The sequence below is a fragment of the Salvia splendens genome, chromosome 18, assembly GCF_004379255.2.
Source record: "Salvia splendens isolate huo1 chromosome 18, SspV2, whole genome shotgun sequence".
Taxonomy (NCBI): Eukaryota; Viridiplantae; Streptophyta; class Magnoliopsida; order Lamiales; family Lamiaceae; genus Salvia; species Salvia splendens.
In genome coordinates, this window is record NC_056049.1 from 6,339,639 (window position 1) to 6,355,502 (window position 15,864).

The 15,864-nt window shown below is 36.5% G+C and overlaps 1 protein-coding gene across 1 annotated transcript; it reads left to right on the forward strand.

Annotated features, from left to right (window-relative positions):
* The first annotated feature begins 833 nt into the window (after positions 1 to 833).
* Positions 834 to 4,397, forward strand: LOC121776641 (transcription factor MYB114-like). The gene is made up of 3 exons (XM_042173831.1): positions 834 to 987; positions 1,077 to 1,206; positions 3,838 to 4,397. Exons 1-3 carry the CDS (start codon positions 834 to 836, stop codon positions 4,238 to 4,240), a joined length of 687 nt encoding a protein of 228 aa, XP_042029765.1. The 3' UTR covers positions 4,241 to 4,397.
* The last annotated feature ends 11,467 nt before the right edge of the window (positions 4,398 to 15,864 follow it).

A 15,864-nucleotide genomic window follows, 5' to 3' on the forward strand; every position in this document is an offset into this window, starting at 1 on the left:
GGACTAAAAAGGAAATAGTGTATATTTTTATGGGACGGAGGAAGTACCAATTATCGGTATACCAAATTTATTATTATGTTAACCGAATCAAAATTATACAGTCCATTTCCTTCCATAAATAAATTTTCTATTTTAACTAACACAAATTTTAAAAAATATTAACAAAAGCAGATGGAAAAGGTTAATAAGATATAAGTAGTACTTATAATAACTTGAAATTTATTATAAACAAATAATGATATTGTCATAGTACCCTCAATTTTTTTCTAAAATGGATGGGGCCCATAGTGAGTCGATTGATCTGTCCATGAGGGAATTTATGCGGTTATGCCTGTATAGTTAACTGACATTATTGTCCTTGTAGTTTATTGCAGTCAGATAAATATTTAATAAGGTGAATATAAAGGCACCTGATCTCAATCATAAAATCAAAATCACTTAAAACTAGAGTTATTTATCAACAAATTATTTATAATGTTGTAGTAAGCGTAAAGATGGTCAAAATAATAGAATGGTGGGATCCTTAAGCATGATGTGGGTGTTGTGCTCTTGTGGAAGAGCAGAGAGTAAAAAGTGGGTCTGAGCCCACTTCCATGCTCTTAGGATGGGGATGCTCTAATGTATTTGATAAAAACATCTTGCATGTGTGGCTGAGAAAAGTCACAAGTCGTCGATCAGATGATAGGTAGAAGAGCATTAAAAGTGATGGAATGGAAGCATGCATGATGTGTTTAATAAATTTCCTACAAATCCTGTTACTTTCACCCCCTTTGGCTTTCTCTTGTGTTATAAATAAAGATCATTAGGCGCCTCCATTTTGTCGCCACAACGAAATGGAAAATAATAATAAAAATAATAATAATAATAATAATAATAGTAGTAAAGGAATGAGAAAAGGAGCATGGACTAAAGAGGAAGATCTTCTTCTCCGAGACTGCATTCGTAAATACGGAGAAGGCAAATGGCATCTCGTCCCTCTCCGTGCTGGTAACTTAATTATCAATCATGCTTCTTCAATTCCAAACAAACAAACTATTTTACTTCTTCTTCTTCTTCTTTTTTAATTTAATTTGCAGGGTTGAAGAGATGTAGGAAGAGTTGCAGGCTCAGATGGCTCAACTATCTCCGACCCGATCTTAACAGAGGCTTTTTTACTAATGATGAAGTTGATCTCATCGTCAGGCTTCATAAACTGTTAGGCAACAGGCAAGTCTTCATTTCCTAATTTTAAGTTACACTAATTATTATGAGAATTATGTCGTGAAAGAATTTCAAATTAATTTTAATTTATAGTACCATAAACATGAAAAAGCCAATGCTCAGGTCATTAAGATGTTTGAGTTTAATTTGTTATAGCTAGATTTGGAATGTTACGTATAATAAAATATACTAAAATTACAAGATATTAAAAAATACTTGTACAGCCCAATTATAGAATAATCTATCAAACTGACTAATTTTAAACAAAAAAAAATGAAATTAAACATAAAAGATATCTATAATTCTTAGTTATGTATTCCAGAGGCGACGCACAAATTGTTTTTTGCAGGGGCTAGGCTGAATAATTTTAGACAATGCGAAAGTGATTTTTATTTAGTTTTTAGTTCATATTAGTAAGGATGACTTAAAACGATCTAAAAATGATCTCTATGTTTTTAAAATTCCGATTTTTGAAAATGAACTTATAACGAACTAAAAATTACTCTCACGTTATCTAAAAGTGACATTTCTGCACTGAATTCTACAATTTCTATTGATTAAAAACACTACTATGTTACGTATCATTAAAAAGACTCAATAAATATACCAAATGAAAAATCTTTTAGTTTAAAAGATATGGAGTAATATATAACAAAAAGATTAAAATTAATATTAATTCAAAAATTCAATGGACTAATAAAAACGAAATATCTTTTCGTTTTGACCATTTTGTAAAAGTACGTCCTAAATTTCTAATCAAAACAAATTGAGAATGGCACTCTAATTAATATTAAAAACAAATAACTTGTTATATAAGAGATTACAAACATCTAATAGTAAGTGGTAAGCCGTTTAAATATAAAATGCACTCCATTAAGGAAACAAATTTTAAATCTTTTAATAAATATTTCATCAAGTTAAAGAGTAGAATGCTAGATGAAACGTGTCTAACACGCGAGGGAAATAGCGTGAAAAAAGGTTAAAAATTTACTTCAAATAATAATATTGTAGTATTATTTTATACTCCAATTAAGTAACTTTGGTTTGCTTCTTCTTCATCAAACTATTGGCGGCGATTGTATATAGTTGATACTTTCTCATTCTCTAATTTCAAATTTCAGCCCCTTCCAACTAATCACTTTTTAATAATTTAATCTTTAATGACACGTTTTAGCAGGGGCTAAACAAGACTTTCAACCAATCTGAAAATAACAGTAATAGAAAGGGACAGAAAACACACACCATAGATATGATATCAGGTTTCGGGACTCAAATCTGTAGACTCAACATTAAACATTCTAGGACTATATGCCAACCCCACACACTTATCATATAGTTTTTGATGTTCCACCATGACACACTAGTGCTACATAAAGAATTCTAATTATTGTTTAATTGTTCCTTAATATAAAATCTTAAAAAATTATTTACGCTGATTAACTATAAAGGCTCAATCGAAACAAGTGCATATATGGGAAATTTCAATACAATTGATCAGGGGCGGAGCTACGGTGGGGCCAGGGGGCCCTTGGGCCCCTCAGCCATTTGTGTATTTTCAATATAACATATATATGCAGCAGTAAGGATATATAAAGTTAGCGAAGGTGGACCAAGTTCCAGTCTTCTGTTCATGTGGTGCAGAGGTCGAATCCTTCCGGGCGCATTATTGGAAATTCTGTTTCTTCTATTCTCGATTCATTTTTGTTTTATTGGATTTATAATATTATTAGTTTTGTTTAAATAATATAACTTATGGTTATATATAATAAAGAATTATTTAGCTCTACAAATGTAAAAATATGCTTGTAGTAGTATAATATAACTTTAGTAAAATCGATTTTAAAGCTATGCTCGTAGTTCATTTGTGGCTATTCTTATTTTCTCAAATTAGTCATTTTTGTTGATTTTCTCATATTCATTAATGTTTTATGGACTCTCACATTCTTAACTTTTATTAATTTTTTTTAACTAGTAATTTTCATATAAATTTCTAATCATAAGAATGATTTTATAATTGAAGTATAGAATAAAATATATTTTAATGTGATGCTCTATATTAAAAAAAATCTAAAATAGAAAATAACTCTTTGATCTAATAAATATGTAAATATATCATATAATATTTGTAAAATTGATGTTATGCTTTAAAAAAATCTATTCAGACTAGTTAATTTTCTCATCATTTATTTTTTTCACATGTGGCTTTATATATTGCTCATGTCTGAGTTGTTTATGTATCGTTGGCATTTAAAAAATTCAATGGTAGTTTGGGCCCTCCACTATTAAAATTCTGGCTCCACCACTGCAATTGATGTTCATTTTTTTATCATCGATAATCAATTAGCGAACAAACCCTAATTAAGTACTACTACCAATATCTACTCCCTATAGTTCAAGTCTAGAAATATGAAGCAATAAATAATCGTCACCCCCACTTATTTATATCTAAATATCAACAAACTGTGATTTGGTTGTGACATCTCAGCAACCCCTTTGAAAACTTTATCTTAACATCTTTTTGCATGTGATTTATTAGTAATGGTTTTTTTATATTCAACTTTTAAATATTAAAAAAAAAATTATTAAACGTGTTATTTTTAATTTGAACACATTTTTCTTATCCAACAACGGAGACAGATGGTCGCTGATCGCCGGCAGACTTCCCGGACGGACTGCAAACGACGTCAAGAACTTCTGGAACAGCCACATTTCGAAGCGACCGCCCAAAGAAAAAACCATCACGGAGAGCAACATCGTACGACCTCGGGCTCGGACCTTCTCCACCTCACACCCTCCGTCTTGGTCCACCAAACTAGCTGTGTCGAGCTCATCCACGCCCGCTGAGAAACTTCCCACGAACAACGATCCAACGAGGCCGTCTTCATCAGCGCTGCAGGATGATCTGGACGAGTGCATGCGGTGGTGGGGAGACTTGCTCGAGATGTCGGAAAATGGGGTGACCAATCCGTTTATGCTCTCCGATGATGACGTGGCACGTGTACCAGCGCAGGGGATTGCGGCACCGATGAAGAAGGCTTGAGCAAAAATTCACCGTGGACCCATTAATGATTGATATACATATATACTTATGCTTGTTGAGTGTAAAATGAAATGTGAGATAAACTCAAACCATAAACGGATTGTTTTCCCCATTTTCATTTGTAAGAGTTGACTATATGCATATAAAGTTTGTTAGAGTTGAAGAATGTCACCAAATAGAAAGTTTGTTAGAGTTGAATATATGAATAATAATGGGGTAGTTGATAACTGTTTGTAAAAAAGGAAAAATTAATGTTATAGATGAACCCTCCGAATTTGGTGTAGCATCAAATCAGGAAATAGCATTGTGTTCTGTCCCCAAAATTCAAAATTTTGAGGATATCATAAACCTAAGATCAAATTGTTGGAGAGAAATTAACTACTCCATTAAACTTTCAAATTTAGTTCCTCCCTATATATATATATATTCCTTCAATATGTTGTAACAGTACTTAGTTGATCGGAATAAAATCGATCTGCATAAGTTTTTGAATCCAGTAAGTGACAAAATAACATACTTCATTTGTCCCTTACTAAGTGATTCATATTTTGTTTTGCAACATCCTAAGATGACTTATTTTCTTTTTTTGACATTCTTTCTCTTACATTTTTTCTCTCTACTTTATTAACTTCTCAATTTACTAACAAAACCCCATTTTTTAAAATTTTGTACAGAAAATAAATGTCTTTCTTAGCCAGGGACGACTGAGGGAGTAGTATTGGGCATTTATCAAAAAGCTTTTGTGCGTCGTTTTGACTTATCATAGTACTGGTAGGAGGTCCCTTTTGATTATTCCAACTGCATTGCATTAATGTAGTATCTTATTTCACCCACATGATTCTAACGTATACCTGCTTGGACCCCAAAATTTACCTCACTATAATTTCAATACATTTTAATTAATTAACATATCCTCGAAATTCTCATGGCTACAATTCAAACATGTCCGTACCTAAAGAAATCAGCAAACTTAAAAGTGAGTGAGTGAATGAACGAATAAAGAAAAAAGATTGAGAAAGTTTAAGGAATAGAACATCTCTTTTGGACATGATACCTTCTCCAAAATAATAAAGACAGCCATTGACAATTTTCACTAAAGCAATTCACCTATAATGACAACTCCTCTTTGCTGATAATTTTAACATACAAAACTGAAAAAGGATATGAGTTCTGTATTAAAACAAAATTAGCATTTGATCACCTCTGATACTATGTATACATATAATTACTGATATTATCATAATACCCATATTAATTTCTAGAATTAGTGTGGCCTATATAGTGATTTCCAAGGAAAGGGTATCCCAGATTGACTGCCATTATTGTCCTTCATTCTAGATACATAAAGGTGAATATAGAAAATTAAAATCAATCAAAACTATGCAGTTATTTACCAAAAAAATATTTTTAAGGTTTATAGTCAATTATTCCTTTAATAAACCTTAATTCATTGACTATCAGTCTATAACCGATTAGATAGATCAATTGAGTGGACCCAATTTAGTCGAAGGTAAGAGTTTGTGTAATTAGGGATCTCAGTTCTAACCTGAACTAGATGAGTTAGCATGATAAAACTAAAAGGTTATGGATGAAAAATTATAAACCGATTAGAAATCGGGTCGGTGGGTTAAGTGGGTCAGCCCGGCAGGCTGGCAGGCTCCCGCTGGGCTGGACGAAAAATAAATAATTTATTTTTCATTTGACATGTGTCACTCCCTTTCATTTAAAATATTCCTCCACATTTTCTTTTTCTTTTCTTTCCAAAAAATAAAGATGGACGGAAGTTTATAAATGTCCTTAAACTAAAAAGAATAAAGATAAATACAATTTTTTTAATGTCATGACCACATCTTACTAGTGATAGTGAGCGTGGCTATAACGTGACTAAATGAACTTGAGGATAAAAGAGGTAGCATAAATGGAAAGTCAAGTTCAAATATTAGTTTCGAAAAGCGAAAGTGATACATGGCAACACAAAAATCAGAGTACCTTAACTAGGTTTCGAAAAATGAAATCTTCACATTCTTCTCGATGTTGGTTATGTTTCATAACTATCTGAAATTGATCTGGTTCGTTCATCAAGTCACTATATTTACTTCGCGAACTATCAACACCTAAGCATCAACAAAAGTAACGAGTTCTACTTATTTCAACGTAACAAGAGAGTGATACTTTTTTTCCAAAGTTTCGGTAAAAATTCTTAAAACTTAAGAAAATGAAAAGAGAGGGTATTACATTCTACCCACCTTAACAAAAATTTCATCCCGAAATTTGCTTATGTCATTTAAAAGCTCTGGGTATTTTCCTTCATCTTGTCTTCCAACTCCCACATAGCTTCTTCGTGGTCATGATGCTTTCCACAGCACTTTTACTGTTACAATAGATTTATTCCTCAACTGTTTTACCTTCCGATCCAAGATTGCATCTGGCTTTTCTTCATAACATAAATCTAGTTTCAACACCATTTCTTTTTGGTAGACTATGTGTTTGGGGTCGAACACATATTTCCTAAATTGTGACACATGAAAAACATTGTGCACATTTCCGAAACTTGGTGGTAGCCCCAATCTATACGCCATAGGACCGATTTCCACTAAAATTTCGTAGGGTCCGTTGAAACGCGGCTTAGCTTGCCTCTGACACCGAACCTTGTTATCCCTTTTGACGAGGATACCCTCAAACAAACTTTGAACTGTAGATCGGTTCTGCGATCATATGCGTAAGATATTTTTATTGCCTATCTTGAGCTACCTTGATTCTTCCACGGATCAGTCTGACAATTTCTAGCATCTCCTCCATAAAATCCGGTCCAAGCATCTTTCTCTCACCGACTTCATCCCAGTAAAGTAGGGATCTACATTTCTTTCCATACAATGCTTCATACGATGCCATATTTATAGTTGTCTGATAATTGTTCTTGTAAGCAAACTCTATAAGCGGTATGTTGGCTCCTAGTTTCCTCCACGGTCGAGCACTACGGCTCTTGGCATATCTTCCAATGTCCAGATCGTCCTTTCGGACTGTCCATCAGTCTGTGGATGGAACGGATTCTTATTCGAATCACGGTCTGAAGTGATTGTCACTAGTACTCCATGTAAGCGTATGATCTCTCGTACATAGATCTGAGCTAACTTGTCCGACCCGTAAGTGATGCGGATTGGTATAAAGTGAGCACTTTTGGTGAGGCGATCTATAATCACCCAAATGGCAGTGTTTTCTCGTTAGGACTTTGGCAGTCCCGTCACAAAGTCCATCGCAATGTGCTCCCATTTCCATTCTATAAACAACGCTATGCTCATCTTCATGCCATCCCACCAGAATTGTTTCGCCATATCCTGATACAATTTTTATATTTCCACGGTGAGCGGTGTATGGTGTTTCATGTGCTTCACTCATGATCTCATTTCTAAGTGCCTCGTCATTGGGCACACACAATCTCTCTTCAAAAGTGAGAGCATTATCCTCCTCTTCACGGTAACCTTCATGTTTTCCCGTCCTTACCTTCAGACGGATTTTCTCCAATGCTTCATCATATCTTTGAGCCTCAACGATTCTGACCCTTAGGTCTTGTTCAATCACTAAGGTGGCGATCCTACTTTCCACCGTCTCAGGTGTTCTTAATACCTCCAACTGCATCTTAGAAAACTCACGTATAAGATCTTCATTCTGTGTGAGAAAAGTGGCCAATTGGGGTGTACTTGAATCCCTTCTGCCATCCTATGTGTGCAAGGTAGTTCACTTTATTAAGCCAAAACTCACACTTGCTAAACATAGCATAGAGTTTCTCGGCTCTTAACGTCTCCAAGGTGGTCCTCAAATGTTCATCGTGTTCCTTTTCGTTCTTAGATGAGCACATCATCTATAAAGACTAGGACTAACTTGTCCAAGTACGGGTGGAACACGCGGTTCATCAGGTCCATGAACACAGCTGGGGCATTTGTAAGCCCAAAAGGCATAACAGTGAACTCGTAACGGCCATATCTGGTGTGAAATGCAGTCTTAGGTACATCATCCTGTCGGACCTTCAGTTGGTAATAACCTGATCTCAAATCCATTTTTGAGAATACACCGGTTCCTCGAAGTTGGTCACATAGGTCATCAATCCTCTAGAGATGGTACTTGTCTTTGGGTGTCAACTTGTTCAACTCTCGGTAGTCGATACACATTCTCAGTGTTTCATCCTTCTTTACGAAGAATATTGGTGTACCCCATGGTCACACACTGAGTCTAATAAAACCCAGGCCTAATAGTTCTTGTAACTGGATCTTAAATGCTTCTTACTCCTTAAGCGCCATTTTATATGGTGACTGAGATAATATGGCATATTCACGTAATTCATTAAATAATTTATTTCGTCTGACTGATGAAGCCATTCATCATCTTAGATTTCATCGTCAGATATAGAGTTCTCTAATGCTTGCGTTGATCGTAATTGTAGGCATTGAGCTAGCGGATTGACCTCGGAACCTCCCGCTTAGCTGGGGTAGTCTACTTTCACAGTTTTCAAGATACTTTTATGTTTGCCGCGATCAATTTTGTCATGATTTAGCACAGACTTCGTTTTACTCGGGTTTATCTTTGAATATTGAAATAGTGCATGTAGAGGTCTAGGCTTCTTTCTCCAGACGTTGCTAACTCCATACTTCTTCGTATTTCGTTGCTAACATTCGTCCTTACTTCATATTATAGGACTCCATATTTGTTCTCATGCGATAACTCTTTAAAGAAAAATTTCGATTCTCCTTTTCCGTAGTAGGGATGGTTAGGGTAGTGGTGCTATCACGCGTTCTTTTTGCCCGAATGTCTCCACAACTTTAGCTTTTCCTGGCCACCTTCAGACGAATCTCTTTTGTTGTTGGAATTTGTTTCATCAAACTTAAGCTACGAATGTACTCACATTTTCTCCATGATTTTCATTACATAACCATGTTGAGTCTTCATTTCTTGTGACTCACTTATCTTACTCGTAAAACGCGTTTTGATCGATCAAACATTTATATATATGAAGGTCTTGTATATAATCAAAAGTCATTTGATCCATGTATATTCCTTAGCATTTCTCTTCTCATGGCTAGTTACCTTTGTACATAACATAATTATTCAATCTTTTACCAGCTTGTCACAAGCAGTACGTAGATGTGAAAATTTTAACATTTCGTGTTGTCGGTTATGTCGACGCTTCTAGTTGGTGTATCATTTTCTGCCAGTGTGTCAAAAGAGACTTATTTATCATGCGTATATGAAAGTGATTAAGACTATGTCTTTCCCGATAGTCTTGCATCAAAAACTCGGAGATTAATCTAACAGTCTTAACTTAGATATGAATTGATATCAAACAGAAGAAGTATGACTGAAGGGCTCCAGAATACCCAATGGGACAAGAATATCATCTCTTGTTCAACTCATATGAATTTTCGTCGATAATTCAGCTTATCATGTCCATTCAAAGAACTACTTGGCCCAACTGGTTTCAGATAAACCCATAGAACTTAAGGCTCACTCCTGATGGGAGCTCGAAAGAATATGAGATAGGTCATGAAAACTGGATGGAAATGAATTAACTGTAAATTTCCATAGTAGGCTGCCAAATAGGACATTACAGTTGTTCAATTAAATTGAAATGATCTGAGCATCAAGGATAGTGGTTCAAACATGTCACCGCCTAAGATGAAGGAGCATTGATGATTGAATAACGAAATTACATCAATGATTTCATAGGTTCGTTAAAGGCACTACACTAAAATGAACTATTTAGAAAAAATCAGCTAGATCAAACCTATTAGGGAAAAGTGCAATATGCTTGCCTTAACTTCAAGTTACAGAAAGAAAATTTCTAAGACTTGAAATAATACACGTAGTGGGACTGAGATAGAATAATTTCACCTCTGTAAGAAAGATATCGCCACAACATGGTTACAAAATAGAGAGGTTAACAAAAGTTCCAACTTAATATGACATGCTCTGAGGAAAAAAATATATTTAAATGACGTGATTATTTTGGAGGTCATAAATGTAAGCATCTTAAGAATGAAGTTTTATTGCACGAGTCAAAGAAATCGGGATATAGATCTTATATATTGTGGTTCAAAGGAGACAATAACAACAACGATGCTTGAAACATAGGATTATTCTGAATTTGGGAACTGAAAGTGAGTCACCACTTTCGTGGGAAAAATGATAGTGACGTATTACTTGCAAAAACGTGAGTCAATCAAAAGTCTAAACTAGACGGCAGGACACCATTGTTAAGGAGGTTCAGTGAATGTGCGATGAATGAGATTATCCTGAAGGTCATAAATATAAGCAACTTTAGAATTAAAGGTTTATGACCGGAGCTTTCAAAGTCAAAACATTACTCTTTATAAACGATGAGTCCAAGGACTGTAGTCAATAAACTGGAAGTGAGTCATAACTTGCATAGAAAATAAAGAATGCTGACGTGTTACATGCAAAAATGCGAGTCAATCTAAAGTCTAAAATAGACGAGTGATATTGTCGTTTAGGAGGATTCTTAAAAGGAAATTTATGGGAATCCAAGTAAGTACTGTTGATCATAATCATCGGTTCCAGTTATGTGACACTTCCTTGTTTGTTCTTGTGGAGCTCGGACATGATGAATGCATTCTAGGAAACCATACATTCCAAGATGGGATCTCTCATGCCGTTAAAACTAATAACTGCAGTTGAAGGTCATATTTTCATATTGTTCTCGAGGACGGTCATTCTTGTAAAACATCGCATTCTTTATCGTGTTTCACAGCATGCTATAAGGATTGTTTCTGGGTCGCGTAGCCACTTTTGACATGTTACGCAAGATCAGATCACTTAATTAGATCGTGGGTACGATTTCTTTTCGTGTAGGGATACATCTCCCTAACAGGATTGAGGGTACACTAATTCAGTTATGACTTAGTTATAATAAAGACATTGGGAACTTCATATTGTTCACGTCATTAAAATGTTCAAGAGACGCCCATATGTCGTGGGTGGGTTCTCGCATCTCGTGTGATTGTTACCATTTAAGGGTAGATGGATTTATTCTTGTACATTTGGTATAAATGGAAAGTCAAGTTCAAATATTAGTTTCGAAAGTCAAGTTCAAATATTCCTGTCACGACCACATCTTACTAGTGATAGTGAGCGTGGCTATAACGTGACTAAATGAACTTGAGGATAAAAGAGGTAGCATAAATGGAAAGTCAAGTTCAAATATTAGTTTCGAAAAGCGAAAGTGATACATGGCAACACAAAAATCAAAGTACGTTAACTAGGTTTATAAGCTCCTAGTACAAAATTCCTAATGCAGCGGAAGAGACCAAGACAAAGAAGTATGTGTGAAGACACACTTCTTTGGGCTACCTAGTGCTACTTATTAATGTCATTTCTCAACACATTCGCCTCCTCGTTCACGTTCAACCTACACGTTAGAAAAGAAACATGCAGGGCTGAGTACTTGATATACTCAGTGGACATATTGCCAAAAATCATAAGTTTTATTAAAGTTTTGTCAGCCACGGCTGAGTGAACACGGGGTTTTACTTAAAAAGTCCCGAGTCACTAAAATTCATGTAGTTCATAAAATTGATTGCGTAATCACATAACATAGATACCATATCTGAAATGTATGTGAACCGGGAATGTGGCCACATTCCACGACTGTCACTGGACCGGTAGCTCACGATCCCCATATGTGTACACTAGTCCGAGTAGGGTTTGCGGCCCTACTGGGACCCGAATTCGATTTAACATAATTGGCATAGCTAAGCAGATAGGTATTCATAAAATAAAACATGTAAATCATGCTAAAAAGTCATATTTCAAAAAGGAATGCCCACCTTAAAAGCTATTTCCTTTGTTGAAAAGTTCTCTGATTTGGTCTTAAACGACGTGCGAAGTCGCCCCTTTAGAAATAAGAAATAATACTTAATTAGACTTAAGTAGTTAAGAAACTTAAACGTGAATGCATTCCTAAGTGCGTGGTCATTTTATTCTTTTTCTTATTTCCTAGAAAAGTTCTAGGATCCTTGAATATTAATTCAATCGGGAGATTTTATTTATTGTGGGGGCTTTAAAATTTATTTATTTAACTTAGGGAGCATTACCTTTTAAGTAATTCATTCGAGTACTAAAAAAATCCGAGATTTATACTCATCATCGCTGAATTAATTAGCGACCATCACTTCAAATGAGCCCAAGATAAATTAGCAACTAGTCCATTTAACTTGTTCACTTTGCCCAACTTAAAATTAAAAGCAGCCCAAAGTTCTAATTAAATCTTGACTAAAGTCCCAAAATGGTCCTTAACATATTACGTTTTTTTTTTGTCCAAAACATTATCTTTTGAATTATTCGGTCCCTCACATTTGAAATCGGATCACATTTGGTCCATTTTGGACGGTTCCGTCAAATATTTGACGGTTTTAATTACTGGGCACAAATCTGTCACTAATCCGTCACTAATTAGGAGAAACTGATCCGTCACTAATCCGTCACTAATCTGTCACAAAATCCTTCACTAATCCATCACTAATCCGTCACTAACTCTTTTAAATTGTTTTATCTCCTTATAAAATATTGTCTTTTGACAATATTCAAAATAATATTATTTCATCAAAATAAATATTTACTTTAGTGAAATCATATAAGTTAAAACGTAAAAGACGATATTTTAAATAAACAATTGGAATGGCTAATTAAGACGAATATAGTATGATGAGAATTACATATGAAATGTTGTCAAAAGACAATATTTTATAAGGAGATAAAACAATTTAAAAGAATTAGTGACGGATTTGTGACGGATTTTGTGACGGATCAGTTTCTCCCGATTAGTGACGGATTTGTGACCCGGTAATTAAAACCGTCAAAAATTTGACGGAACCTTCCAAAATGGACCAAATGTGATCTGATTTCAAATGTGAGGGACCGAATAATTCAAAAGATAATGTTTTGGACCAAATTCAAAAAAACACAATATGTTAAGAACCATTTTGGGACTTTAGTCTAAAATCTTTAGTCCACACTTTCATTTAAAGAAGCCCAAAGAGCAATTAAAAAGAAAAGGCCCAAAACATATACTTTGACCCAAACCAAAATCCCATTCCCATCATCTCTTCTATCTTTCCCCACTCACAATCCCCAAATTGAGAAGGCTCAGCGGTGTCTTCTCCTTGCTCCACCACTCCTCGCGCCGCGCCCGCCACTGCTCCGGTCAGCGCCTCCCTTGCATCGCCGGCAGCACGTGGCGCGCATCGCCACCGCCTCTATCATATTCTATTTCAAATTTCATATTTGTAAATCTCTAGACCGAGGAATCGAGAGGTAGCGTCTCCCTTCCTTCTCTCACTTTTCTTCGTCGCCGACCAGTTTCGCCGAAACTCCATCGGCATCGGCCGCCTCTCGGCTTTCTCCTCTGTTTCTATCTCAATTCTATTCACATTACATCTGCCCCAAATCGGAACCCTTAATTTGAGGAGAAGCAGCGACGCTTCATCTTCTCCGGCGAATCCACGCCAGTAGCCGGCTCCCTCCGCCGAGTTCTCTGTCGCCGATCCGCGGAGCTGTCACTTTGTTGGCGATATCGCCGCGGCGGAGTCCTTGCAGTCATCGCCGCGACTGCTCCCTCCGTGAGACCACGTGACCAGCACTGTCTGGTGCAGAATTGGGGTTGCCGGAGCTAAGAAAGAACGGCTACCGGAATCGCACCTACACAGATAGAACCTTGCGAATGAGAGGATAGATAGAGAGAAGAAAGACTTTGCATTAATTCGTGAATGAATGATTACAAAGTGAAATGAAATCAGCTTATATAGCTGAGTTTGTAACTAACAACGGTTAACAACTCTAACCGTTCTAACTAACTCTTATTTCACACGTCAGCTTTTATTTAATTGCTATATCATGCATCAAACGTCCCCCCCTTCAAGTAACCTTGCCCTCAAGGTTGGAATTGCGGAAATCTCTCTTGAATATCATGCAGAAATTCCCATGTTGCGTCCTCGGGGAAAGAGTTAGCCCAATAGATCAGTACTTGTGTTGCTGGTTGATTCCCACGTTTGACCAAACGGCGATCTAAAAACTGAACCGGTTCCAGAAAAGTGGAGTTGCCGACGACAGGAAGAGTGCCCTGGAGTTGAGAAAGTGGCCCGACCTTTTTCTTCAACTGAGAGACATGGAAGACCGGATGTATTCTAGCATCAGCCGGAAGAGCAAGCTTATATGCAACTTTCCCGAACTTGTCTATAACCTTGAAGGGTCCAAAGAAGCGGGGGCTGAGCTTATGGAATTGTCTATCACGAAGGGTGTTCTAGCGGTAAGGTTGGAGCTTCAAATATACCCAATCTCCTATAAAAAAGTGATGGTTCGAGCGATGCTTGTCATGTTGCTGCTTCATGCGGCGTTGAGCGCGGCCCAGGTGGAATTTTAACACATCCATCATAGCCTCCCTAGCTAAGAGACTCTCCTTCACATCATGCACGGGTGAATCGCCCCTGAAATAAGGAATATGAAGGGGAGGAGGATATCCATACAAGGACTCAGAGGGGGTGGTCCCAATGGCTGTGTGAAAAGAGGTGTTGTACCAAAATTCCGCAAGACTAAGCCATTTACTCCAATTAGTAGGTTGATCGCCACACATACAACGAAGATAAGTTTCTAGACAACCTCAGTTTGGCCATCCGATTGAGGATGATAAGCCGTAGACATATGGAGCTCCACACCCTGTAATTTGAAGAAATCTGACCAAAATTGACTGAGTAAAACCTTATCTCTGTCACTGATGAGAATAGTGTAGGGAGACCATGGAGTTTAAACACGTGATCAAGGAAGGCCTGGGCTACAGAAAGAGCTGAATATGGATGAGTAAGGCACATAAAATGAGCATATTTAGTCAATCTATCCACCACCAAGATTATGGTTGATTTCCCTTGAGATAGAGGGAGACCTTCAATGAAGTCAAGGCTGACTTGTGACCAGGCGGCTTCAGGGATAGGTAATGGTTGATTTCCCACCACCAAACGCCCTTTTCTCCTCAACTGATTCCCTAGCCAAGAGAATTTAGATGTAGAAGTAGGATTCTGTTTGAGCTCTTTAATAACCAGTTATAGTTAGGGATGTCAATGTAACCCGAACCCGCGGGCCGGCCCGAATAACCCGATAAAAATATAGGGTTAGGGTTGTAATTTCGCAGCCCGAATTTAAAATCGGGCCATTCAGGCTGACCCGTTCGGGTTGTCGGGTTACGGGTCGGCTCGTCGGGTTGAAGGCTTCTACACAGTGAGCAGTTTTTGTAACGGTCATAACTTTCTCTACAAAGCTCCGATTGAGGCGTGCAATATATCCACGCGAAGCTCTTTCGAAGACGAAGAGAATGATATATATTAGAGGTTTATCAGACTTCAAAATTGCGAGAAACATTGACTCAAACAAGGCTGCTGCACATCCACATATTTTGTGTACATTTTCTAATCAATTTTCTATCATTTCTCAACAAAATGTAAACATACCAAAATATAGAAATATAATCAAAATCATCCAAGACAACCCTCTAAAACCATGCAAAATCCAAATACGCCAACCCACTATATAAGATCATGAAAAAATCACCATGTGGTTCGTCATTGAAT